This window comes from Cinclus cinclus, chromosome 19 (genome assembly GCF_963662255.1).
Source record: "Cinclus cinclus chromosome 19, bCinCin1.1, whole genome shotgun sequence".
Classification (NCBI taxonomy): Eukaryota; Metazoa; Chordata; class Aves; order Passeriformes; family Cinclidae; genus Cinclus; species Cinclus cinclus.
Window position 1 is genome coordinate 10101109 of NC_085064.1, and position 24973 is coordinate 10126081.

General features: G+C 56.5%; 3 protein-coding genes across 3 annotated transcripts; 1 reads left to right on the plus strand and 2 right to left on the minus strand.

The window, feature by feature from the left end:
• The first annotated feature begins 1651 nt into the window (after positions 1-1651).
• BSPRY (B-box and SPRY domain containing) lies at positions 1652-10845 on the plus strand. The gene is made up of 6 exons (XM_062505806.1): positions 1652-1675; positions 2345-2443; positions 3403-3633; positions 5045-5070; positions 6191-6315; positions 10319-10845. The coding sequence occupies exons 1-6, from the start codon at positions 1652-1654 to the stop codon at positions 10843-10845; spliced, it is 1032 nt and encodes a 343-aa protein (XP_062361790.1).
• A 1372-nt stretch (positions 10846-12217) lies between these two features.
• HDHD3 (haloacid dehalogenase like hydrolase domain containing 3) lies at positions 12218-13568 on the minus strand. Its single transcript, XM_062505663.1, has one exon. It carries the CDS (start codon positions 13085-13087, stop codon positions 12371-12373), a length of 717 nt encoding a protein of 238 aa, XP_062361647.1. The 5' UTR covers positions 13088-13568; the 3' UTR covers positions 12218-12370.
• A 106-nt stretch (positions 13569-13674) lies between these two features.
• ALAD (aminolevulinate dehydratase) lies at positions 13675-24697 on the minus strand. The gene is made up of 14 exons (XM_062505694.1): positions 24583-24697; positions 24239-24482; positions 23951-24119; positions 18065-18206; positions 17837-17887; positions 17023-17119; positions 16551-16686; positions 16030-16113; positions 15747-15835; positions 15415-15470; positions 14643-14730; positions 14108-14194; positions 13866-13995; positions 13675-13786 (listed from the first exon to the last, which is right to left on the minus strand). The coding sequence occupies exons 3-14, from the start codon at positions 24021-24023 to the stop codon at positions 13713-13715; spliced, it is 1107 nt and encodes a 368-aa protein (XP_062361678.1). The 5' UTR covers positions 24024-24119; positions 24239-24482; positions 24583-24697; the 3' UTR covers positions 13675-13712.
• Positions 24698-24973: the final 276 nt, after the last annotated feature.

Below are 24973 nucleotides of genomic sequence, written 5' to 3' on the forward strand. Positions count from 1 at the left end.
TAGGGGGAAAAAAACCTCAATCTTCTTTTTCCAGCAAAAAATTGCTTGAAGGTTCTGCCCACAAAACAAGAAGTGAAAACCAAATCCTGGAAGCACTGAGCAAAAGGGGTTGGGTTTCAAAAAAATTCCCTTTCTAATTTTACCCTGACAGCCTTTGTGATCAGCAATTAGTAATACCCAGTTAATCTCCTGCTGTTCTATCCATGAGTTTGCATGTTCCAAAGATGTGAGGAATGATCAATCTCACAGCTGAGGGGCTGTGATAATTTGGCAATTTATTCTTTCAATCACACTGAGTGCCCCAATCGTTTCAGTCCATCAGGAACACGATTTTTCTCTGACAGTGGGAGAACTCTGAAAGTTGCAAAACAAGATTCTAGGAAAAGCTAAAGCATGAATTCTGAGTTTTTAATTCTGATGGTTACTGTTTCCAACCCTCAGTTAGTTAATGTTCATCCCTACCTGCACACCAGCTCACAGGGAGCTGCCAGAGGCCAGGGGAGGCTGCAGGGAAGGTGGGAGATTTGTCCTGTGTCTCACTGTTCTCCTGCCTCTTCCTCTCTGTGAGAAAGAGCAGATTTTTCTGAATCCTGGATGAGAACAGCGCTCAGGCAGGGTGTTAATCCAAGGCTTTACTGTCTGTATCCCAACACACATTTATCCATCAGCTGCTCCACCACAAATCTCTAAGAACTCAGGGATCCTGCAACAACTGAAGCACACCAAGCTTCACCTCCAGGAGCCTGATCTTCATGCTGGAAGATACCCTTATCCTCCCTTCCCCCCAGTTATATCACTTGAAAGAAATAAGCAGTTTTTGTACTGAATTGCTTTTGAAAAACAAGCCACTCTGCTGCCTCCACATGTCCAGGCTCAGCAGTGAAAGCTGTACCGTGGGATAGGGAATGTCAGCAACCACAGCAGTGAGCACAGGAACCCGAGCAGAGCTGCCCCATCCTCACGGGGGAATAAGCATCCCTTCGAGGAAGGTGCTCAGCTTTGGGGAGAACGGGAAACATCCTGGGTTCCTAGAGCTGGGTGTGACCTTACAGCTATGCTGGCAGATCTCTGGGACTAGGGGTGTCCCTGTAGGGTTAAATGGGAGCATCCTGGGTCTCTGTGAATAGGGGTGTCCGTGTGGGGGTCAATGGGAGCGTCCTGGGTTCCTATGGATGGGGGTGTCCCTGTAGGGTTAAATGGGAACACCCCGGGTCCACTGGGACGGGGGTGTCCCTGTAGGGTTAAACGGGAACATCCCGGGTCCATTGGGACGGGGATGTCCCTGTAGGGTTAAACGGGAACATCCCGGGTCCATTGGGACGGGGGTGTCCCTGTAGGGTTAAACGGGAACATCCCGGGTCCATTGGGACGGGGGTGTCCCTGTAGGGTTAAACGGGTCTCTATGAATGGGGGTGGCTCTGTGGGAGCATCCCGAGGTAGCCCCTCAAGTGCCATGTGGCACTGGCAGGGGTGAGGCAGGGCAGCCCTCGGGAAAGGTCAGTGCCGAACTCACCGGCCCCGGCGCCGTTCTCCGCCCGTGCCGCCCGCTCCAGGCTCCCGCGGGGCCGGGCCGGGCCGGGGCGGAGCCGAGCCGGGAGCGCCGAGCGCGGCCGGGCGGGGCCGCCGCCCCCGCGGCAGGTGCGGGCACAGCATGGCCCGGGCCGAGCGGCTGAGGGTGAGCCCCGGGCTGGGGGCAGGGGGGCCGTGCGGGTCTGGGGGGTGTGAGGGCTCCCGGGGGACTGCGGGGAGTGAGGGGGGTTTGGGGCAGTGGGGGGTGAGCGGGGGTCCCGCTGGGGGTGTGGGGCCACAGGGGTTCCTGGGGGGGGGGGGGGGGTGTGGGGGTGTCTCGCGAGCTGTGGGACCGTGGGGGTCCCTGGCAGGGTGTGGGGTCCCTGGGGGTGTGTGGGTTCCTGGCAAGGTATGGAGTTCCTGGCAGGGTATGGGGTCCCTGGGGTGTGTGGGTTCCTGGCAGGGTATGGGGTCCCTGGGGTGTGTGGGGCTCCTGAGGGTGTGTGGCGGTCCCTGGGGATGTTTGGGGTCCCTGGGGTGTGTGGGTTCCTGGCAGGGTATGGGGTTCCAGGGATGTGTGGGGTCCCTGGGGATGTTTGGGGTCCCTGGCAGGCTGTGGGGCCATGGGTATCCCACGGGGAGCTGGGTTCTCGAAAGGAACCCCTGGCGGGCGTGGCCCCACCCAAGGATGGGGATGGGGGCTCTGCGAGGGGCTCCTGGCACGTGTGGGGCTGTTCAGGGGTCCCCGTGGGGAAGGGGCTCTCTGTGGGGTGGCTGCTGGGGGCTCGGGGCCCGTCCAGGCCCGCACGCATCACCCCGGTGCTCCGTGTCCCAGAACAAGCTGGTGGAGCGCTGCGAGCGGATCCAGCTGCAGAGCGCGGCCATCGCCCGGCACGTGGACGAGGTGCTGCCTGCCAAGGACCAGGGCGTCCTGGTGAGTCCCTGGGGCTGGCCCTGCCTGCTCCCTGCTCGCCATTCCCGGCAGGGATGCTCAGCTCCTGGGAGAGGGGAGGGGAAACAGCGGGATGCGGCTGTGGAAATGGAGTGTCAGGGTGTGCCTGGAATTCCTGCTTAATTTGCCTAGAAAATGTGCACAGACGGTGGTGTGAGTCTACAACAATCAAACATCCTACTAGGATCAGTGCCTTAGAATTCCTAAGTTTTATTTGTTATTCCTAAGAGTTTATTTGTTCCTTGCTGTCACTGAGGATGAGGACAAAGGACAGTGATAGAATCATAGAATCCTAGACTGGTTTGGGTTGGAAGGAACCTTAAAGACCAACCAGTTCCAACCCTCTACCATGGGCAGGGACACCTCCCACTATCCCAGGTTGCTTCAAGTTCCATCCAACCTGGCCTTCGACACTTCAGGGATCCAGGGGCAGCCACAGATGCTCTGGGCACCCTGTGCCAGGGGCTCCCCACCCTCCCAGGGAACAATTCCTCCCCAATATCCCATGTAACCCTGCCCTCTGGCAGTGGGAAGCCATTCCCTCCTGTCTTTTCTCTCCAGGCTCATGTCCCAAGTCCCTCTCCAGCTGTCCTGGAGCCCCTTTAGGCACTGAAAGGGGTCTAAGTTCTCCCTGACATATTTTCTTCAGGCTGAACTCCCCCAGGCTGTCTCAGCCTGTTCTGTTTTTCACCAACAGTGAATATATGGCGATTTGGTGAGGGACAGGACTGTGGTCCTCTGCACGTTATCACTTAGGTACTGCAGCTGGCTGAGGAGGCAGTGGGCAGGTTTGGGACTGATATGGTGCCAGGTGCCGTGGCCTGGGCTTAGTTGACAGAGTAGCACTAATGGCTGAGCCCCAGGAGAGGCAGCAGGAGCAGCTGGGGCTCCTGTCAGGGCTGGAGCAGGGCTGATGCTCCTGCCGTGTCCTTGCCCGGCAGAGCGCGGCCAGCGCGGCGCGGGAGCTGGTGATCCAGAGGCTGCTCCTCGTGGGGAAGGCCTGCGAGAACGAGGAGCAGCGGCTGCTCGAGAGGGTGCACGCCGAGGAGGAGCGGGCACACCAGAGCATCCTCACCCAGCAGGTGCACTGGACAGAGGCTCTGCACAAGCTGGGTGCCCTCCGCACCTACCTGGTGGACATGATCACCAACCTGGATGACCAGGGCCTGCTGGTGAGTACTGTGAAGCAGGCAGCCCAGAGCTGACCTGCACTTTTTGTTACGGGACCTAATTGCAGTGTTCAGTAGCTGCTATGCTGGCAGTAGGGAGGCAGAGGTGGACAGGACATACATTTGCAGATCTGGCTCAGGGAACCTCCTTTGCCTGATCCTCATAAGCCCCTGTGGTTTCCTGGTGGTTCCCAGAGCATCTGCTCTGCCCGATCCTGCTCTTGCTTGTAATGATGTCCAGAACTACCCAGGTTCAGGTCTCTAGGCTCTGGGGTTGTAGCTGTCCTTAGGCTGCACAGCCAGGACAGCTCTGGGTTGTGAGCTGCTCTTACAACAGTTAGTTGTGCCACCAGTTTTCTAGTATCTAGTTTTAATCAAAACTGACCCTTGGGAGCACCTGCAGCTCCTCTTCTGTGTTGCCTGGCTTAGCCCTATTAGGGATATTTGCTGCGCAGAGCAGACTGTGCTTCCCCTTGCTCAGTTCCTTCTCTGCTTATTGAATCATCTGGGTTCACCCAAGTGATTCCTCTCAATTTAATGTGAGCAGTACCTCTGCCTTGCTATCACCGTGCTCAGCCTCTGCTTCCCATGTGTAAATTTGTGAGGAAGGGAGCAACAGCTTGGCTTGGAAAGCAGGCCCAATCCTATGGAAATAGGGCAGATGTTCCTTTGGTGGGAAAGGCAGTTCCTGTCCTGCCCTAGCACCTTGGTGTGCTGGGCTGTAGCTGCACCATAAAGAGGAGAGGTTGTAGATCAGGATCCATCAGCATCCTGTGGAAGAGAACAGCCACACTGTCAGTTTCTCCTTCTGGAAGGGATTTAGGGGTTCATGTGTTCTCCACCTTGGGTTGTTGGTATTGGTACTTGTGCCTGTCTGGAATCAACACATGCCCTGCCACAGGAAAGCTGAAGGTATGCAAAGTGCACTGCTTGGATTTGAACAGGGATCAGGTATTTTCTTATCACTTCGCTGTACCTTGAGAGTGCCTCATGTCCAGCAGGTACAGAAGCAAGTGGGACTGACTGTGAGGTCACCTGACTCTTGGCTCAGTCCCTCTGCAGCCTCCCTCCTTTGCTGAAGGCCCTGGGGCTGTTTGCTGGGGGCACAGGCTGTTCCTGCAGCCTGCCCTAGTGGGGTGGGGGCAGAGAGGGGACAGCAGACAGTATCCCAACCACATGTGCAATGTATGGCCTTCAGCCATTCCCAGTCATTTTCTGAATTGGGATGTACTGCAGTTGAAAAAAATGGAAGTTGGATGCTCCTGCTGCTCCCCAAGGCTGGGGTTGGGTTGAGGGGTAGCTTCTCTGGGTCAGGAAGGGGAACACTGCTCCCCATGTCCTGGGTTTGCTGTGTTTGGGGTGTCTTCTGTGGGGATTTAAGCTGTGTGATGACTCTTCCTCTCCTTGTCCCCAGAGTGCAGAACAAGAGATCTTCGAGAGGTCAGTACCCGGCTGCTCCTGGTCCTTTCCCTGACCCTGCTCTACACTTGCATCCCAACAGCTCCTGTGCTGCGTGCCTCAGTACTCAGACACCCCATGACACCTCCTTTGTCCCTTGTGCTGCTTTTGTTGAGGACAAGTTCAGAGCACAGAAATGCCAGCACAGCTTCTTGTCTCTGCTCCATGTGCTGTGCTGTGCTGTGCTGCACCTGGAGATGCTCCATGTGCTTTCCCAGATCAGCAGTCCTTGCTTATGGGAGAACTTCTGCAGCTCCTTAGAAAACCACAGGGCTTGCTAGGGGATGGAGCAGGCCTGTGCCAGGCTGTTGGCAGGAGGTGGGGTGGTCTGCGCTCTGTGCTCAGGGTGGCTGGCACATCATTTCCCCAGCTCTGCATGGGCAGGGAAAGCCAGGTGGAGGTCTCAGTGTCCCCAACAGCCCTGTTGGTGACACTGGGCTGCCCTTCCTGAGGAAACACCTTGGTGGTTGTGTTTTTATTTAATCTACTTAATTTTGTTTAAGTCATTTATTTCTATGGCTGCTGTGAGGGTGCTGCCCCTGGCTGCACTGTGCTGCCCAGACGGCCTGTGGGGGTATTTGTGCCTGTGGAGAGTATGGAATGTGCCACAGCACGTGCTCAGTAGCCAGTGCCACAGCCTGTCTTCATAACCAGGAGTACTGTGCATGCTGCAGGCCACAGGAGCCAGCAAACCCCTGGCTCTCTGCTGGGTGAAACCTGGTGTCCTGGCTTGCTCTGTGCCCAGACTGTGGGGCTCTGGCAATAGAGGGAAATGTGATTCTGTTCCTGTTCATTGTACTTCCCTGGTACCCTGATGGCTGCTCTCAGACACATTTATTTACCCTGTGTCTGCTGAGTGAGGAGTGTTGACTCAGGCTGCTGGGATGTGCTTTACAACACTGCAGCCCTTTCACAAGGAGCTGTAAGCAGAGCCAACCGAAAGTATCATTCAGGGTGAGGGCTAGCCCAGACACCCCTGCTGTGGTCTCTCTTCAGCCAGAGCTGCTCTTTAACCTCTGCCGTACTTCCTCATGGTCTTTTAAACACCTCCCAGCACAATAAATCATTGTATTTTGAAACAACTCCTTTTTCCCTTTGCTAGGACGGAGGTGGCAGAGGGAATCTTGGAGCCACAGGAGTCCCTAAAGTTAAACTTTAATCAGACCTGTGTTCAGAGTCCACTGCTTCATCGACTGTGGGCCTGTGCTGTGCTCTGCTGCCTCACAGGTGAGTGTCTCACTCAAACCTCGCATGCTCCAGGGATTCTTCACTCTCACTCATGCTGTGCCCAGAGAAACACCCTTATGCTGTGTCCAAACTTCCTCACGCTCTCCCAGCCCCTGCTTGTTTCATGGAGCCCATTAGGGAGGCAGCAGCAGCTGTGGGAGGTGTAGGGGCTCCCCGATTGCAGGTTCTTCCCAGGCTCAGGGAAGAACTGGAGTTTGAAAAGGCTGTGTTTTATCAGCTCTGTGGCTTTAATGTTGTGTGGTTTCTTTTGCTGTTTCCTGGGTCTCTGAGTGACAGCAGTGAAGCTGATGCTGCTGTGGGGCTCTCTGTCTCTGAAATCTCTGTTCACAGTGTTCAGCATGGGCTGCTGGGGACTTTGAGAGTGTAATTTCATCCGTGGGGTGTCTGTGAGGCTGCCCAGTGCAGAGAGCAGTGAGTAGATGGAGCAGCATTCTGATCACGAGCTGAGGTTGAGGCTGTGCACGAGCTGGTGGTTCTAGAGGTGTGCGTGCTCTGGCTCAGCTCCTGCTGTACACCTGAGGCTGCACTGGAGGCATTTGCCAGGCCACTGTCAGGGTCTGGGACTGGTTTACCTGGTTGGTGCTGGCTGTGTTAAGCAGGGAAAGAAGTTTTTCCTCCGGCTGTGATGTGCTTGAAGGGCTGGTTGTGAAATATTTGCTTTTACTCTGGCTTTCAGTCTGTTAGAACATTTCGAATGCATTTTTTGTTTCTCAGAGATGGAAGTATCCTTTGTAATTTGCCTTGTGAACAATCCCTAGGGTGGTTTTTCCAAAGCTGCTGTAGAAACTTCTGACTTCTGCTCATCTTGCTGTGATTCTGATAAGCTGTTTCCAGTTTTTCTCTGTTTCCGGGCCCATCTCCAGGGTCTGCACTTCAGACTTTCATTGCTCTCATGGTTTTAAGTATTAGTTTGAGAGTCCATGCCTATCAAGCACTACCATGATGTGTTTATCTACTGCAAACTCTGGTGTTGCTCTCTCTTTGTGATTAAGTTCTCTCTTTAGGTTCTCTCTTTGGAATCTGTGAGTGCTGGAAATTGAGCAAAGTGTCCGTGCAGGAGGTTGGGACTAGGTGATCTTTAGGGTCCCAACCCAAATCACTCTGTGATTCTATGGCAGCCCCTGCAGTGGTGCACTGACAGTGTCACAGGATCTCAGAATTGTTCAGGTTGGAAGATACCTCTAAGACAATCCAATCCGGCCCGTGATCACCACCTTGTCACCCAGCCCAGAGCACTGACTTGCCAGTCCAGTCATGCCTTGGACATCTGCAGGGATGGTTCATTCCACCACCTCCCAGGGCAATCACTCCCAGTATTTAACAGCCCATTCAGTGAAGAAATTCTTCCTGAAAGAATCAGTTGAGCAGGTTCTCAATGTTCAGAGCCATGGAGTCAAGCAGGAAGCCTTTCCCTGATTTTCTTTGTTGTGACGGGTTTTTGTAAGGATTCCCCTCCCAACAGTATCCTTGTGAAATGTAATGACTTTAAGGCATTCAATTATTGTGTTGGGTGTGCCGATGTACTTATTACACAGGAATTTCATTCTGTTTTGGGTTCTTTTGAGTGTGTGGTTGCATTTCACAAGTCATTACTGTATGCTGAGGGTGCCTGGTGTGTCCATGTGGATCTCATCAGTCCATAGGCCACCCTGGACCAAACCTTAGAGATCTAATATTGACAGCAGTGGGGTCTGAGCTTGCCTTAAGACACAGTAATGTGAAGTGTCACTCTGTGGTCCCTTGTCCCAAAAGCAGATGAGCTCTTGAAAACAGAAAATTCCAAGCCTTGATGGCTCATTCCCATAATCTCTAAAAAACTTGGAAAGCAGCTGCAAAAGGGCCTCCATTTCACTCTCAAAAATAAACATAATTCCTTTGATGCCTTCACTTGGCATCCAGGTTTCTGTATCACTTGTTTGGGGTTGGCAGCTTCTTCCTTACACCAGGAGATGATGTAAATCATCTCCTTGCACTGTTTTGGGAGGGATCTTGATTAATGGAAATTTAAATTTTTAAAAGCAGTCAGATGTGCTGCAACTCACACAAATATGCTTCCCAGAGCTGTTAACCATAAGAATTTATTGTCCTGGTATCTCTCTTGTCCCAAGGCTACCCTGATGGATACAGGACACAGAGAAAATAGACCTGGGGGCAAGATGAATTCCCAGTAATCATTCATCAGAATTGCATGTGAAAATCCAGATTTAATCATGACAAAACACCTCTGTGAGGGGCAAAATTGCCTGATCCGAGTTACTCTGCTGTTACTTTGCCAGCATTTTCCCTCCCTCAGATGCTCCTCTGGAACTGCAATTCCACAGCAAAGCAATGTGGGTGTCACTGGGGTGGTGTTTCCCTGCATGGACCACCAGGATGCAGCCCCAGGTTAGCTGTGTGTTGCACAACAGGACATTTAGTGCCCCCCTTCTGCCAGATGAAGATAAAGTCTGTTGCTGCTCTGTTTTCTATGAATTCAGAGCAGCATTTGGCTTCCTGGAAAGCTGCCCTGCACACCAGCAGCGTGGGCAGCCCCAGAAGCCCGTGGAGAGCTCAGGCTTGGCTGCTGTGTGGGGAAATAAATTATCAGATGAATGAGGCTGGCAGCTCCTGCTGAAGGAAATGCTGGCTTCAGCTCCTCTTTGGGCTCACTCTTGCAATAACTCCTACCCAACATGCACAGGTGCGTGGCACTGATTTGCAAAGGGATAACTCAGCCTCGGTTCATCTGCCAGGGAGCCCCTGGGCAGGTGCAGCCTGAGGAAACATTGCTGCTGCTGCTGGGTGCTGTTTGCTCTTAGAGGGATGCTGACCTGGGTCCTGAGTAGGTTGGGCTCTGGGATGACCCTGCTGAGGTCATCCTTTGGTTCTTTAAGGGCTGTGTGCTGGATGCTGAGCAGAGGCTGTTGGGCAATGGCTGGTGCTGGCGTGACAGGGTAGAGCTGCTGGCAGGGATGGAAGGGCCACTGAGTCACCCCTCCAGCCCTGTCTCCGTGGTGGTTTAATACCTAAAATAAAGTGAGGGTGGGGGAAGGCAGGGAAAGGAGGGGCACCCGCTGGCAGGAACTGGGTCTCCTCAGGAGCAGGTGAGTCTGCTGGGCATCAGCCTCATCCCTGCTTCACAAATCTGGGGACTGAAGGACACACTTACGCAGTTCCACAGCCTGAAGACCCACAGAGGGGTCTCAGGTAGAAGCATGCAACCAGGGCAGGGCACCATGATCATGATCAAGGTATTTTCCAACCTTGACAGTCCTGTGATTCCATGATTTTGAAGTGGTGCAGACCCACAGTGGGTGCTGTGTCCTCTGGCCAGCCCAGGAGTGGGCTGCCGATGGCTGGCTTTGTGCAGCTGGGCATCCTCTTCTTTTGCAGCAAAGCCAAATCCAGTCACAGCCATGCTCAGCTCTAAGCCTGATGCCATCTCCCCACACTGCTCCCAGCACCTCAGGGTGGGTTGATCAACACCTGAGGCACTGTAGCAGGAGAGAGATTTCCCTGCCCAGCCCTCTCCAGTCCTGTTTTTCCAGCTTTGCAGGTTTTCTGCACACAGCCCTCCCAGTCTTTGAAGCTCTTGGCTCCCCTGGCTGGGGGAGGAGCAGCCAGGTCCTGCTCACTGACCGTGGGGGTGGGAAAGAACAGGAACTAGGTTTGGATCTCTCCCAGAAGTGGAGTGAATCAAACCTGCTGAGTTCTGTTTTGTGGGGAGTCAGGCCAAGGTCACAGGAAGATGAACAGGGCCTTTAGTGCAAGGTGGGGAGGTGTCTGGTGAGTCTGGGCTTTGGTAAGTCTCTGCCTTGTTGTGGCCCTGGCTGAGAGGAGAAGCTGTGGCACCCAGCACTGTCACCCTGGGGAGCAGATGGGGTCCCAGGAGCCATGTGTGAAGAGAGGTTGGTTGCACTTGCGTTTCTCATGGCCATGACTACCTCAGGTGGTCAAGGTGCTGGCCGCTGAGTCGGTGCTCACCACGTGGCTTCTCTTGCAGGCTCACAGGAGATTCACATCGATGAGAAAACCCTAAGCCCCCACCTCAACCTCTCAGGAGACAAGAGAACCCTGACCTTCAGCCCCAAGAAAGCAAAGGTGGACTCGGACTGCCCCGAGCGGTTTGACCACTGGCCCAACGCTTTGGCCACTGCACCTTTCCGCTCAGGGCTCTGTGCCTGGAAGGTCAGCGTGGAGCAGAGCTGTGCCTACAAGCTGGGGGTTTGCTACAGCTCCGTGCCCAGGAAGGGCTCTGCCAACGAAGGCCGCCTGGGCTTCAATGCTGCCTCCTGGGTGTTCTCACGCTACGACAAAGAATTCCGGTTCCTGCATGCGGGGCAGCCCCAGCCCGTGGAGCTGATCAAGGCCCCGGCAGAGATCGGGGTCCTGCTGGACTTTGCAGGGGGGGAGCTGCTCTTCTACGACCCCGATTCCTGCGCCATCCTCTTCTCCCACCGCGAGGCCTTCCTGGAGCCCGTCTACCCCGTCTTTGCTGTGGCACACCAGAGCATCTCGCTCCTCCCGTGAGCGGGGTGGGGCCGTGTGTGACTGTGTGCTCTGTGCAGTGCCCGGTGGGGGGGGGAAAGGAGCCCGGGCAGGGCTGTGGCTGTGTCCAGAGGCCTTCAGACAACACCTGCCTAAACACTACACCTGTTCCTCGTGTGTTCTCTACACCTTTGCTCTCATACTGGAGCCTACACCCTGTGCTGGGGCGAGTGGTCTGAGAATGCCTGGCTGGGCCAGCTGCTCCTAGGTGAATTGTTTGATTTCTGCCCCACCAAAGACAGTTTTCCAGTCTGCTGGTGGGCTGGAGAAAAGAGAAGTAGTGTGAGATGTGCATGGAGAAATGGCAGGGAGGAGGCCTGTGGAAATGGACATGCTGTGCTCTACAATTCTTTGACAGGAGGGGTCAGGCTTTGCTCCCAGGCAACAGTGAAAGGACAAGAGGAAATGGCTTCAAGTTGTGCCAGGAGAGGTTTAGGTTGGATAGTGGAGAACATTTCTTCACTAAAAAAGTGGTAAGGCCCTGGAACGGGCTGCTCAAGACAGTGATGGAGACACCATCCCTGGAGGGGCTTAAAAGGTGTTGTGGATGTGGCACTTGAGGACATGGTTTAACGGTGGCCTATGCAGTGTTGGGGGAACAGTTTGACTTAATCCTAAAGGCTTTTTCCAACCTAAATGATTCTGTGATTCCCTGATTGACAGCTGGAGACACTTTTGGGAGGAGCTACCCCATTGCAGAGCAGGGACAGTGCAGGGGGCTGTCACTGTAGAGGAACCATGCTGGGATAAGGGCACTGCTGAGGGGCTGTGGCCATGTCCAAGCAGAGGAACAAGCAGCAGAAACCAAAACTGAGTGTCCCAAGGGAGTGGGGTTTGAGTGTAATGTGGTGCAGACACAGGGACCTGATGGCAGCAGGCAGGAAGAAGTGTAAGCCTGAAGCTGAGCCAGTGAACAGGGTTTAAAATCGTCTTTAAAGGGTCATCTTAATTTCTCACTACCCAAATCAGTAAAGTTTGTTAATTCGCAATTCATTAAGGGAAACTGCCCAGCTCCAGACTGCTTTGCCCACTGCAGGAAACCTGCAGGCACCTCCTGTGTGCTGCTTGTTTGGAAGGTGGGGATGGTGGTGAGGTGGCAAAACTAGGGTAGACTGAGGGTGCAGGGGCTGGGCAGGGGTGTCCTGGGTGCTCTGTGTGGGTAAACCTTCCCTGAGACAGGGCCAGCACTTACACTGGGGGATGCTTGAGCCTGTCCTTGGGGTAACTGAGAAAGGATAAACCTGAATATCTGCCTCCATCTCCTGCCACAATGGACCCCTGCAGTGATCCAGTCCCAGGCCTGTTAGGGGAAGACACCACTAGTTTTTAGAGCCATGAAACACATCTGGTCCCGTGCTGGGCATCAGAAATGTTTTATTGCATGAACACTCCTCCTGCTCCATAGGCAGCTCAGACTTGCTGCTCTTCCCTGCCCACCTGGCAGCAAGAAATGTCAGTCAGGACAGTTCAGCACTCGGCAGCAGCACTGGACCCCTCCGAACCGCAGCTACTCCTTCTGGATGCGAGCCAGGAGGTGGCTGAGCGTGGGCAGCACGTGCTCGGAGGGCACCTCTGGCCCCTCGCCCTGCCCAGCTGCCCGCAGCAGGAAGCTGTGCATGCCCACAGCCCGGGCTGCCCGGTAATCCCGGCTGTAGTCATCGCCGATGTGAGCCGCCTGCTCGGCCCGGGCCCCGCCGAGCCGCAGCGCCTGCTCGAAGATCCTCCCGTCCGGCTTGGCAAAACCCGCGGCCTCGGAGGTGAGCACGAACTCGAAGTGGTGCCGCAGGTCGCACCGAGAGAGGATGAGTTCCAGCCGGCTGTCGAAGTTGGAGACGACTCCCATGCGGAAGCCGAGCTGGCGACACCGGCCCAGGGTGTCGGTGGCTCCCGGCAGCACCTCCCAGGTGTGGGAGCTGCAGTAGTCACCGTAGAGTTTTTCTGCCAACTTCACCAGGGCTGCCTCGTCCTGCACGCCCGAGAGCCTGAAGCTCTGTTTGACAACATCCAGCCACCACTGCTGGGAGCTGAGCCCCTGGCCGTGGCCGTAGTTGGGGAAGCGGTGGCTCTGGGCTCTGTAGACCTCCCTGAAGGAGCGCTCCAGAGCCTCGGGCTGTACCTGCAGCCCCTGGGCCCGGGCCTCGGCCGCGTAGCTCTGACCCACGGGCTGCCGCAGCCGCAGCAACGTGTCCTTCACGTCCCAGGTCAGCAGGCGCAGCCGGAGCATGGCCTCGGCAGCGCCCGGGGCCACAGCCGAGCCCCGCGGTGCCACTCACATCAGACAGCTGCGGGCACCCCAGCCCTTTGTCCACCTCAGGACGAACGTCGGTGTCCCTCCGGCGGGGCTCGGGGCCCCTCTGGGCTCAGCGGCAGGGAGGGCAAACCCTGCTCCGAGTGCCAGGGACAAAGTCTGCCAGGCCGGGGCAGTGCCGCTCCCCACGTGGGCGCTGCAGACGGGGCGGGCTGGGGATCTGGGGCACGGCCGGGGTGTCCGCGATGGGAGCACCGCTGGCAGGCAGGTGCACACTCGCGGTGTCCCCGCGGGTCCCGAAGGTGCGGGGCGATCCCGGGCCGAGCTCCCGGTGCGCGGGGCCTGCGGGCTGGGGGTGCAGCAGTGCCGGGGCCCACCTGCGCCGCTGCCCGGAGATCCCGCCCCTCCCGGAGATCCCGCCCCAACCGGAGATCCCGCCCCTCCCGGAGATCCCGCCCCAACCGGAGATCCCGCCCCTCCCGGAGATCCCGCCCCTCCCGGAGATCCCGCCCCTCCCGGAGATCCCGCCCCAACCGGAGATCCCGCCCCTCCCGGAGATCCCGCCCCCCCGGAGATCCCGCCCCAGCCGCACTGGCCGCGCTCAGTGCCGGCCCGCCGCCTCCCGCAGCCAGCGCAGCAGCTGCGGGGTGAAGTAGGTGATGATGATATCGGCCCCTGCGGAGAGACGAGACGCTGGAGCCAGCCCGGGGGGACACGGGGGAGAGAGCGGGGGACACGGGGGTCGCAGCCTCACCTGCACGCCTGAAGGCCGTGATCGCCTCCTGCACGGCCGCCTCCAGGCTGAAGGCGCCGGCCTGCGCGCCGTGCCAGAGCATGGCGAACTCCCCCGACACGTGGTACACGGCCAGCGGGTGCGTGGGGTGCTGCGGGAGCGGGTCAGCGGCGGGGACAGCCCGGCCCCACCGCGCTGTCCCCTGCCCGCACACTGATCCCGGTACCCCGCCCCAGAGCCCTCCCTGCCAGGCAGGTCCTCACCCGAGCCTTGACGTCCCTGACCAGGTCCAGGTAGGGCATCCCCGGCTTCACCATCAGCATGTCCGCGCCCTCCCTCACGTCCCGGTCCTGCCACGCAGAGCGGGGACAAGAACAGCGTATTTTGTCCCAGGAGTTCGGAGCTGGTGGTTGTGTTCCCCAGGGGGCTGTGAGCCCCTCATGGCCAAGGTGGCTGATGCTCCCCTCGCCATACACGTGGTGCCTGGGGAGAGCTGATGGCTTCGTGTCCCTGCTCCTGAAACCCCAAGCCACAGCAGGGCATGGGGCAGCAACTGCACAGCTCCCATTGCTCCGGTCCTAGGGACAGACTGGGACCAGCTCTGCTGGGCTGACTGATGGGCCTCGTGTTTCTTTGGCTCATGGAATGGAGAGACCCTTCCCTGACCATCTGCCTCCCAACGTCTTGTTCGCCCCAAGCCCTGTGGGGTGCGACCACCTCAGTGCCATCTGAGGGTGGCGCACCCCATACTCACCCCACTGAGGATATCCCACCCCACAGCCATAACCCCACACTCACCACAGCGCGCACGGCCAGGCCCCGGGCGCCCGGGGGCAGCTGGTAGCAGCGCCGGTCCCCGAAGGCAGGTTTGGACAGTGCTGCGTCCCTGCACAGGAGCAGAGGGCAGGGGCTGAGGAACTTCTGCCTCCTACCTCCTACAGCTTCAGAAACACGAGGAGAGGCCAAGGACGAGTATCTGAATCACTGAGCCAGAAAAGGATGCCACTCCTGACACAGTTCAGCACCCAGGGATTGCTTTGCGAGGTCCTACAGGCCCAGGCTGGCCCTGAAGAGCTGTTTCAACACCCACTGCCCTCCCCATGCCCAGAGACTGGGTAAAATCATGTCAGGCTCTTTTCCAAGGTAGGTTCCTGGGGGGTACCTTGTCAGGGTCAGGCTGTTCTTTGGACAAGGTGTAACAGCTGACTAAGCTGAGGCTTGTCCCTGAAGTCACGCTATGGAGCAATACTGACTCCTGTGACTCCTGACTGCTCTTGGAAGCTGCAGGCAGCTTCCTCTCTGCCTGCCTTGCCACCAGCACCGAGCAGGTGAAGGGGTGGGATGGAAGATCACCCTTCAGTGACCTTCCCACCAGTCAGCCTTTCCCAGGCAAGGTACATTTGTCTCCTTTTTGCATGGAGAAGTAGGAGTAGGGTGCTGCAAAGTGACCAGTGTAGCCCCATGTGCAGCCCAGGCTCTGGCCAAGCCCCTTTCCCAATTAACTCCCTGGGAATGCACTCCCAGCCAACCTGACCCCAGCTAGGCACACCTGGCTGAGGGACAGACCCACCTGAAAGGGCCGTAGAAGCATGAAGCAAACTTGGCGCTGTAGCTCATCACTGAGACCTGCAGGGCAGAGAGGGGCCGTGAGGGCTGGGAGCTCAGGGCCACATCCCAGTGCTGGGACAGGAGAGATTCCCTCCCACAGCTTTTTCCTCCCCTGCCATAGGTCTGGAGCCTCACCATGCCTGGGCCCAGCCAAGGACATTCCCCTCCCGTGTGTGCCAGGGCCTGTGGCACCAAGGGAGGGGTTGCCCCTCCTGCCACCTGCCCTGCCCTGCTGTGCTGCAGCCTCCCATGGATGTGGCTCGTGCCTGTGGCACACTCAGGTCCCTGGCTCACCTTGTTGCCCAGGTCGTTGGAGATCAGCGCTTGCTTGATGGCTGCAATGCGCCCGTCCATCATGTCCGAGGGAGCCACAATGTGGCAGCCTGCAGGGAGGACAGGACAGGACAGGGGTGTTGGCAAGTACTGGAGGCTTAGGTGCTGCCTGGAACAGCACAGGGAGGGCAGGGGAGCACTCCCAGTCGGGGCCAGACCCAGTGTGCTTCTGGGTCTGCCCAAAGCCAGAGAGGGGCAGCTCTGTGAGAGCCAAACTGAGCTGGCACTGCCCGGGGCTCCCCACCTGCTTTGGCATAAGCCAGTGCCACCTCCGCCAGCCGCTGGCAGCTGAGCTCGTTCTGGATGGTGCCATCTTCACGCAGGATGCCTGGGAGACAAACCTGGGCTTATGCAAGGGAGGGACAGCTGGTGCTCAGTCCCCAGGAGAGTGTGGCTCTGGGGACAAGCTGTGGAGATGCTCAGAGCACTGGGGAACTTGATGTGTTAAGGGAGGTGGATGAGGACCAGGAGTCCTCTGGGGACTGGACACAGCATGTGGGTGCTCCAGGGAAGGGAAGGCAGAGATGGGCGACACCAAGGGGTGCTCAGAGTCAGGGGGCCCAAGGGAGGGTCTGAGCCACCTGTGCCTCCCACCCTGTGGTCAAAACCCAAGAGAAGTTGCCCAGGTTCAACTATACCAGTACAGGGAAGCTAAGTCTTGGAGCGGGAGCTGGCCAGACCCTCAGCAGAAAATGGCAAATCCCAGAGGCTCCCAGAGGCAGGAGAAGGTGCAGAGTGCAGCCCAGCCCCGTTGCCTGTGCTCACCACAGTGCCCGTGCGAGGTGTAAGGGCACAGGCAGACATCACAGGCAATCAGCAGCTCCGGGAAAGTGGAGTGGATCTTCCTGATGGCCTGGATGGCAGGAGTGCCCTCGGCATCAGCAGCAGAGCCTCTCTCATCCTGCGAGGGCAGAAACACCTCAGCACACACAGCTAACACATCCCACCAGCTCCTCTGGCAGCAGCTCTGCCCAGGAAGCATTTCCTGAACTGTGGGACCCCACTGAGGGAAAAGGGAGATGGGCAGCTAGGGCAGGTTTTGGGGCCACCTGCAGAGCTCTGGGGACTTTGTGGGTGTCACTGCAATATCCCATCTGCATCTGCTGTGCTGAGTGGGCTGTAATCAGCCCGAGACACCGAACTGCTCGTGTTTGATCAGGAGAACACCCCCCACCCAGCCCCACAGTACTATGACAGCACTGTGGCAATCCCAGCACCTCCAAACACATGCACTGACCTTGTGGACCTTGCTGGGCACCCCAAAGATGAGCACACACTTGAGGCCATCTTCAACAAGGGGCTGCAGCATCCCCTCCAGCTTGTTCACTCCATACCTGAGCAGGGCATAGGGAAGCAGCTGCCAGGCACCCAGACCTGCTCCATGGGGAGAGCTGCCCTGGCACTGGGATGCTGCCCTGGCACTGGGATGCTGCCCTGTGAGCAATCCAGCATCACCAGGCAGTGGCTGGAACTACAGGGGAGTTGTTGCCTGAACACCAGAAGGCACAATCTGAGCCCTTATCTGGGGTTCCAGGAGCACTATCTGCCTAGCATGGACACTGCTCTGGAGGGATGGGCATGCCCTGCCCTACGATTCCTTATCTTGGTGTCCCTGGTGTAGATCCAGCCCACTTTCCCATCACAGCACTCCTGCCCAAAGCCCTGTTAATGTGGCAGTGGACGCAGAGGGGAGCTGCCAGTCCAGTAGGATCCAATGCAGGACCAAATCCTACATCCTTGCAGAGGTTTTCTGGCTGCTGCTGGAAACCCTGTTCACTTCCAGCCTCCCCGTGTGCCCAGCCCAGCCTGGGAGTGCTCTGGGACAGAGACAGACCCTAGTGCTGTCCTTCTCAGAACAGACACTTTTCCAGCATTCTCTGCATGATTCCCTCCATTCCCTTAGTGAATGAACATTCCCACTTTGCCTTATGCTGGGAGATCTCCAAAGCAGGAACCAGGGGGTTGGAAGCCTCCCCCTGGCTCATGCTCAGGGCAGAAATGAACCCTCCCCAGACACAGGGCGCAGCAGTGACTGGGGGCTGGATTCATACCTGGCTTGTCCAGGAAGGCTGGGAATTGGCTCCACGGCATCAGGGCTGTCACTGTGGGAGGAGGATGGGACAGAGACATGAGCACAAGGTGTGAGAGAGAGGCCTCTCTCCCAGACTTGTCCACAGAAACTCTGAACCTGTTTAAGAGGTCAGGGGGCTGCAGTGATGGGCCCAGCCCGTTACCCTGAGCCAGGGCCATCCCTGCCCCAAGAGCTGGAGCTCACTCACATGACAAAAATGGGGTAGATGAGGTTGGAGGCATCGAAGGTGGTGGCCATGCACTGCCAGGAGCGCAGCACAGGGTGGAAGTAGCCACTGTGGAGAATGGAGTCTGCCTGCATGGTGCACTCTGCTCTCAGGGAAGGAGACTCTGAAACACCAAAACAAACCAGCGGGGCCCTGGTGAGCTGCTGCTCTTGGCACATGTGAGGAGGGGCTGGGATCCGGGCTGCAGGACTGATCCTGTCCCATGCCAGGATCATCCATGAGCTGCAGCTCAGGCAGCTGCACCCACCTACCCCAGGCACCCTGGGGTGCTGCAGGACCCCCATCAGCAGTTACAGCACAGCCCTTCCCATTCACAGGGGCATCAGTGACTTTCCCAACAAACCTCCCAGTTCTGTGTATGAAACCCCCATTTCCAGCCACTGACATCCTCCCCCAGCAGAATCATGTTCACCCTCTGCAGGCTCCTTTTCCTGAGCCCCAAGAGGGTCATTGTTAATTCATTTTACTTTTCCTAAGTGCTGAGAAATTGTATGACACAGTTTTTGTATGGAGAGGATACAGAGCTGCTCTGTGTGATCTTTAAGGTCCCTTCCAATCCAAACCATTCCATGATTCCATGTAGCACCACATACTTATGGCTGCAGTGTGAGGTGCAGTTACAGAAGACTAGGGCACTGGAGGAGAGAGGCATGGGACCATCCAGGGCTCTAAAGCTATCACACAACTCTAACAGTTACACAAATCCAGTGACCACTTACTGCTGAAAGAAAACTGTGGAGATTTCAGAGATAACAAAATTCACACATAAATCAATCATTAGTCTCATGGTTGAAGCTTCTTCTCTAGTAGTAATTTTGTGATCAGAGCATTAAGGAATTACATTTCCATGAGGGCTCAATTCCCACCACCATGCTGGATGCGATGGAAGGGGCCATGGGAAAGGAGCTCTCCTGGGAGGAGGTGTTTGGCTTCAGTGCAGAGGAACAGCTGCACAACCCAAACAAGGGACTGTTTATGCAGAGCAGCTCCAAGGATTTCTGGCTGCTCACACAGGGCCACATCCCCTGAACACCCTGTGCACAGGAATTCAGGTGACCTGGGAGACAAAGCAAAGTTCCTGCTGAAGAGAGTGGATTTTTGGGAGCTGGAACCTGAGGGAGATGGGCAGGAGCAGAGCTGAGACAGAATCCTGAAACAGGAGGTGGGTTCCTGAGTATCCCGAGCAGGGCAGGCAGATGGAGCAGCAGGAAGATGGGATCCACCCCATGGGAACAGCCTTGGTCCCATCCCAGGAGGGATCCTCCAGCCACTAAACCTCACTGACCCCCCAGCCTACATCCAAAGAGAGCAGAGTGGGGTCAGAGCCTCTCTGGAGGCACAGCTCCCAGCTCCCAGCACAGAATCCAGAGGAAAATGTTTTACACCAGCACCCACAACAACAGCCATTAACAGAGCTGGGCAGGAGATGGCTCAGTTCCTCTGAAAAACTTTTAACATGAGGTGTTTCACCTATCTTACACACTCAAGACCCTTAAGATGTTCTAATATGGAGCCATACCCTGTCAGAGCACCCCAGTGCACAGCACAGGACACTTAGAACAAAGGGGAACTGTTTTCAGTCCAGGGCTGAAATCGAGCCTCTCACACCCCAAGGAATTGCTGCTGCTTGGAGATGAGGAAAGGCCCCTCTTGGTTAGAGGCTTACACGTATAAAAACCCTGAATAATAACATCAGGTGATGCTCGTGGGGGATGCAGAGCAGCTGACGGGCACGCTGGCAGTGTCATGGCATCCCTTGGCAAGTAATTTTTAGCCCTTGGAACGCTGCCGCCCCAGTCCTTACTCCAGGGAAGGGGACAGCCCCCGGCTGAACCGGAGTTGGCAGCTCCAGCAGGCGCCCGGCTCCAGGCAGGGCTCCAGGCAATGGCAAACAAAGGGCTCAGTGAACAAAACCCACCTCGAGAATCCAAAAAATGCTTTAAACAGTTAATCCCAGCAGAGGGAGGGGAGGGGGCCGGGTGGGACCAGAAGCACCTGACTGGATGGGACAGATAGAGGCCACAGCTCCAAAACCGCGCTCTGGAGCGAGGAGGAGACGGCAGCGGGTGGGATTGCAGTGCCGAGATAAGAGCGGGACGGGTGGGTCCCAGGCTGCTGGGCCGGGTCCTCCTTCCCAGCCCCACGACCGGGACAAGCTGCTGCCCACGCAGGGACGAGGGCACCGGGGTGGCACAGCCGGGGACATCGGGCAGGGAGGGCAGGACCGCGGAGCGAGGGCTGCAAGAGTGTGGCAATGGGGACATCGCGCCACCCGCTGCGCCCCGGGCTGGGGCTGCTCCCCCCGAGATCCCGCAGGGCTCCCGGTAGAGCAACTTAACCTTTCCTCAACATCCAAGGCTCAAAGCTGTCTTTCTAAAGCTCTCTGGAGGAGTTCAAGGACAGGTCGGCAGCAGAGCGGCTTCACCTTTGCTCCTTCGCCCTGGGGCCGGTCCAAAGCCGCAGCGCCCGAACCCGCAGCGGTGCCCAGCCCGTGCCCCCGGCACTGCCAGGGCGCTCGCTGCTTCCCAAGGAAGGACACGGCACACGCCGGCCCTTGGCACCGACGGGACAATTTTCGCGGACGGGCTGGAGCTAAACCCGGCGCTGCTCCGGCTCCCGACAGCCCCCCTGGAGCTGGGAGTGTTTGTTCCTCTGGTCTCACCTTGGCAGCAAGAGGGCTCCCAGCATTTCAGGACACACAAACACACGGGGCCTCAGACGTGAGCGCAACTATTCAGCTAAATCCCAGGGACATGCAAGCTCCCAAAATCCCAGCTGGGGACGGACCGGGGTGTTCTAGGAAAGTGGAGCTACTCAGGCAGACACAGAGCTATGGGTTAATTAACAGCCACTAACGAAGGCCAAACTATTACAGGGTTAATTAAGAGCTACGTACGAAGGTCAAGCTGTTAGGGCAGGTTTCCCGCTCCAGGATGGGAACGGGGATGCTCAGGGGTCTGGAATTACACTCCCGGACAAGCGGCAGCTCGGGACCGATGCCAGCTCGCAGCATTACACGCTGCTCGGTGCGTCCCCCGCCGTTGCCACGGTTACCGAGCAAAAAACTGAGCGAAAACCGAGCATAACTGAGCAAAACCTGGGTCGTCCTTGCTGCGTTACCCGGGGCTGCCCTTCCTGCCTGTACCCAAGCGCGGCCGGGCCCCGTCCCTGGAGCCATTCCCCGGCAGCCCTGCAAGGATCCGAGGTCGGGCACCGGAGGAGAGGCGGACGCCCCAGCCCCAGGTCCGGTGTCCGCTCCCGGCCCCGTTCCCGGTGCTGTTCCCGGTCCCGGCACTCACCGATCACCACGTCCGCTCCGGCCGTGCGACAGTGCCCCCTCGCTTTGCATAACCACGCCCTCAATCAGCATAGCCCCGCCCCCGCGCGGAGGGGCTGGCGGGAAGTCTCGCGCGGCGGAGCGCGGGAAAGGCAGCGCGAGGGCGGAGCGGGGATTTGGGGATGGGGCTATGGGGCACGGCCTGGGGGTGCTGGGGCCAAGCAATCCAGTTCCGGGCTGCTGTAGGAGATAGGTCTGGGGGTACTGCAGGGGAACGCAGAGCCAGGTTTTGGGGTGCTGAACGGGGCACGGAGCAGGATTTTGGGGTGCATGGAGGGCCGGAAGGCAGGTTTTGGAGGTTCATGGAGGCTGGAACAAAGTTCTGGGGTGCTGCAATGGGACTCGGAGACAGGTTTTGGGGTGCTGGAGGTCTACACAGTCCAGTTCTAGGGTGCTGTGGCAGGACCTGGAGCCAGGTTATAGGATTCTAGAGTGGCTGGGACAGGGCATTTGGGTGCCGTGAGGTTTTGGAGTGCTGGAGTGTTTGGTTTAAGGAGCGTGGCTGAGAGGCTGTGGTGGTGTGGAGAAGGGTTTTAGGGTGCTGCAGAGGCATCTGGAGCTGGGCTTTGGGGTGCTGGGGGTCTGCCAAGCCCAGGGAAACCCAGCCTTGGTCTCAGAGCAGGGGAGATGCCAGGATCTGGTTTAGTGCAGGACATTCTGCAGCTCCCCCACCAAAGCATCATTCCCTGGCTCACTCCAGTGCAGAAACCCTGGATGCAGATCCTGGATCTTCCCCCCTAGGACCTCTCCCTGGAGCAAGGGTGAGCTGAAGGTTCCTTCCCCCAAGCAGACATCAGCAACCTGGAAATCCCTTTGTTCTTTCCAGTCTCCACAATTCCCCCTCTCCTCTCACACGGAGGCCAGGATGCAGCAGCCTTCATCCTCCCCTCATCCTCCTCCATGTCAGCTGCTCCAGAAACTGTTTCCCTGCTGCCTTGGCTGCATGCTCCCATCCCACTTATGCAACCGCAACCTGCTCATTTTATAACTGACTGAAATACAAGACTCAATTTCTGTAAAAAAAAAAAAAAGTCTGGCTTTTATTTAGATCTTGTTCCCTTCCAGAATATGCACCCCAGTATGTGCTGAAGAGAAAAAAAAAAAAAGGAGGAAAAGAGTTGGAAGGTGGGTGTTTATCAGAGATGTTGGGAACACATCATAAGTTCAGGCTTTCCACAGCCTGACTGAATGCCAGCAGAAACTAGACAGCAGAACATCTGTGTTGGTTCAGTTCTTTTCAGAAGCTGGGCTTGTGTGCATGTGAAAATCCAGCGTGCCAGAAAAGCAGGAAGGCAGGGTGCTTCTTGTGGCTAGCTGCCACCATTTGTTTGGATTCCAGGATTCCTCACAAGTGCTGTTTTAAAACTGCACTTCATCAAAACCTGGGGGTTTTAAATGTACCTAAAACTTCCTGAGGGAGAAAGTTACCAGAACTAAGAGTTCAAGTGGAAAAGCACAAACCTACGGTAGCACAAGGGATACCTACAGCTTCTCTCAATCCTTCTTTCTTGCAGGATCCTTTTGTGAAACCACATGGGCCCCCTGGGTGGGAGCACCCTGCCCCTGCTGCTCTCCCAGAGGCATCCATGTCCCTGGAATGACCAGAGAAAGCTACAGAGGGACCTTGGATGCAATTAGCTTATTCCAGTTGGGAAAGGGGGAAAACAACCACCATGATTCACCACTCTGTTCTACCACATCTCAGCTTGCTGCAGGACCTGCTGCTGCAGGGGGACAGGTGAGACCACCAGACCCCAGTGCCACCACTGACCTGTCACACCCCCAGCACTACACAGAGCCACTTGTTTTCAGCCCTGCTCCTCATTTTAGCCCCTCATTGTGCTTCAGATTTTAAATCAGTCTCCTCTTTGTCTCTCAGGGCTCTCAAAGACACTTTCAGTGTACAGTTTACACCATCAGCACTGTGTGTTTCTCGAATTTGGGTTAGTTTGGGTGAGTCAGTGAGTGAGCTCTTGGTGGTGACCCAGTGTTGCTGCCCAGGCTGAAGGGACACAGTGTCACTGTCACAGTACAGCAGGGAGAGAAGGCACAGCCAGGATGCAAGGAAACAAAAAAACTCACTTGTATCAACAACTTCAGTGTGCAGCTTCCAAGCCTCTGGACATCATCACCTACGTTCTACACCCCAGAAGTGATCTAGGAATGATCTACTGGGTTCAGCCCCTCATATTCAGGAGTCTCATGTTTTCCTGGCCAGTTTCTGCACTAAGCACCCACCAGTTCTTTTTTCCTCTCTTTCAGAGGCAGCCCAGTATCAAAAGCCCAGGTAGTGCCTGCCCAGAGCCTGGGGAGGGCCAAAGCCCCCCAGGCACAGGGAGCCACCCTGCCGCGGGAAAAGCTTCAGCAGGACTCCTTTATGTACAAATTACAGGCCAAAAGGGACAGGCCACAGAGGGGCAGTAAAAAGCTTGAATGGAAACACGAGGGGACACAGCAAGGTCAATTTACAGTGTTTATGTCCCTCTGAAAACACCCCAGCCCCTGCCCACCAGCGAGCTCAGTTGTCCACCTCTTCCTCATCGTTTTGTTCTTCTTCCTCCATCCTTTCATCATCATCATCATTGTCCTCCTCTCGGCTCTTATCTTGCTCCTCTGAGTCTGCCTTCTTGTCTTTATCTTTCCTGGCCTCTTTCTTTCCTTTCTGCTCACGCCTGTAAACTGGAGGAGAGGGAACAGTGAGGGGTCAGCACTGGCATGTGTGGGTCAGTGGCTAAGGTCCAATGTCCACTTGCTCTCCTGGCTTTTGAGGGGAGCAGGGAACTCAGAGCACAACTCACCCTACGAGCTGAGCTGTGCTGAGCAGCTCCATAGGAAATCAGGTTAAATTTCAGCAGAAAAATGCTGAAAAGGACGCAGGAGGTCACATTTACAGGCAGCACCTACGGCTTTCCTTAGATAAACATAATAGGGGAGTGAGAGCAGATGAGACTTTCTCAATCCTCATCAGTTGTGCAATAATGTTATCCCAGTCCCGTTAAGATGCACATTAGTTATTCCCCAGGCAAACTGCAGTGTAGGATGCTGGGCAAAGAGAAGAGAAACAAGACAGGCAATAAGTATTGCTTGTCCAGTGTTCGAGTGGTGCCTCTCAGAGTCCCTGGACACCCACAGAGCACGGTACCTTCTAGGGATTCCTTCAGAGGGGCCACAAATCTCTGGAACTCCATCTCCTCCATGGCAGAGAGCACGTCCCCAGCATTCAGGGTTTTCCTCTTCCCCTTCATGGCGAAGTTATTTGCACTAAGCAGAACCAAAAAGAGAAGTAATTGGGAAGGAACTGTTAGCAATTCCATCTTGTTTACTGAAGTCATAAGCAACTTTAAAAAGCCATCCCCTAAATATTTAGGCCTTTTTTATCATTTACTAAAGGAGGTTTGAGACATTTCTGTTAACACTGGCCATCTGTGCTTTCCCACAGTGTTAGTTTCTGCTCTCACAGACCTTTTCTACAAGCAGGAGAAGGAGAAAGCCTGAACCCTGGCTGTGACAGTTCCACACAGCCCTGGAAGCAC

Bases quoted from the DNA above. Each gene is read 5' to 3' on its own strand.
- ALAD (XM_062505694.1), bottom strand. From the start codon at position 24,023: ATGATGATGATGATGAAAGGATGGAGGAAGAAGAACAAAACGATGAGG. The intron at 18,207-23,950 runs GTGGGCAGGGGC...TTGGTGTTTCAG, and splicing joins GTGGACAACTGAGCTCGCTG to AGTCTCCTTCCCTGAGAGCA. The intron at 16,114-16,550 runs GTGAGCACAGGC...TTTGTCTCCCAG, and splicing joins CACCTCGCACGGGCACTGTG to GCATCCTGCGTGAAGATGGC.
- HDHD3 (XM_062505663.1), bottom strand. From the start codon at position 13,087: ATGCTCCGGCTGCGCCTGCTGACCTGGGACGTGAAGGACACGTTGCTG.
- BSPRY (XM_062505806.1), top strand. From the start codon at position 1,652: ATGGCCCGGGCCGAGCGGCTGAGG. The intron at 1,676-2,344 runs GTGAGCCCCGGG...TCCGTGTCCCAG, and splicing joins CCCGGGCCGAGCGGCTGAGG to AACAAGCTGGTGGAGCGCTG. The intron at 2,444-3,402 runs GTGAGTCCCTGG...CTTGCCCGGCAG, and splicing joins CCAAGGACCAGGGCGTCCTG to AGCGCGGCCAGCGCGGCGCG.